This window comes from Trichophyton rubrum (assembly GCF_000151425.1).
Source record: "Trichophyton rubrum CBS 118892 genomic scaffold supercont2.3, whole genome shotgun sequence".
Lineage (NCBI taxonomy): Eukaryota > Fungi > Ascomycota > Eurotiomycetes > Onygenales > Arthrodermataceae > Trichophyton > Trichophyton rubrum.
The window spans coordinates 968,064-968,867 of NW_003456426.1; the positions used below are offsets into that span (position 1 = coordinate 968,064).

The 804-nt window shown below is 49.8% G+C and overlaps 1 protein-coding gene across 1 annotated transcript; it reads left to right on the top strand.

The window, feature by feature from the left end:
* Positions 1-223: 223 nt before the first annotated feature.
* Positions 224-440, top strand: TERG_03092 (uncharacterized protein; the record flags this gene model as incomplete). The annotated part of the gene is made up of 2 exons (XM_047748021.1): positions 224-307; positions 375-440. 2 exons carry the CDS (start codon positions 224-226, stop codon positions 438-440), a joined length of 150 nt encoding a protein of 49 aa, XP_047603994.1.
* Positions 441-804: the final 364 nt, after the last annotated feature.

Below are 804 nucleotides of genomic sequence, written 5' to 3' on the forward strand. Positions count from 1 at the left end.
TCAGCTTTGTTCCTCCCTGACATATCGCGACCGAACCACGTTTACTCTTTCATACGCCTTCTCCGGTTGCATCCCGCTCTCCCGCGACCTCTGGACAGAATGGTACATTGCCCAGGAATCCCCTCGCGCCCGCGAGATACTTGACTACTGGCGCAACGATCACCGCACCCGCCACCACACCGCCAGCAAAGGTATGGGTATGGATAGAGAAGTTACTAGTGCCATGGTCCTTCGGGATGTCGTCGACGGCATCCGCAAGCGAGCAACGACCGAGCCCATGGACGACGCTGAGCGAGAAGGCGTGGAAGTCGGCATCTTCGTCATCCGGCGCTCCCTATCACAGTCATCTACATGATTCACCTACAAATCACTAGCAAACAAGCACGATGGCATTGGCAGAACGAGTTTCACATTTCCAGAGGAGGAGTTCTAGGTCTTAGATTCGGTTTATACCAGGTTCGGGTCTGGTCCGGTTAGGTCTTTAACATGTCAAAAAACGGGGTTCAACAGCGCAACGCAACATGAAAAAAAAAAAAAAAAAAAAAAAAAAACAACGGAGTCAGCTTGCCAGGATATCAGGAGTTTCTCTACATCTACTTCATTTTCTCGCTTCCCTCACCACCATATCTACTGTGTCTCCTTTCCCTTACCCCGGCATACATTGCGGGTTCTCTACTTCCTTTCAACCCTCCCATCCCTTTTCATTTGTAACGAGGTACAGGCAGGTAAAAAAACACGGGCTTGGATAAGGGGGCGTTTTATGGAAAATCTTCCCATCTCTTTCCAGTTTTCGATTTCCAGGAA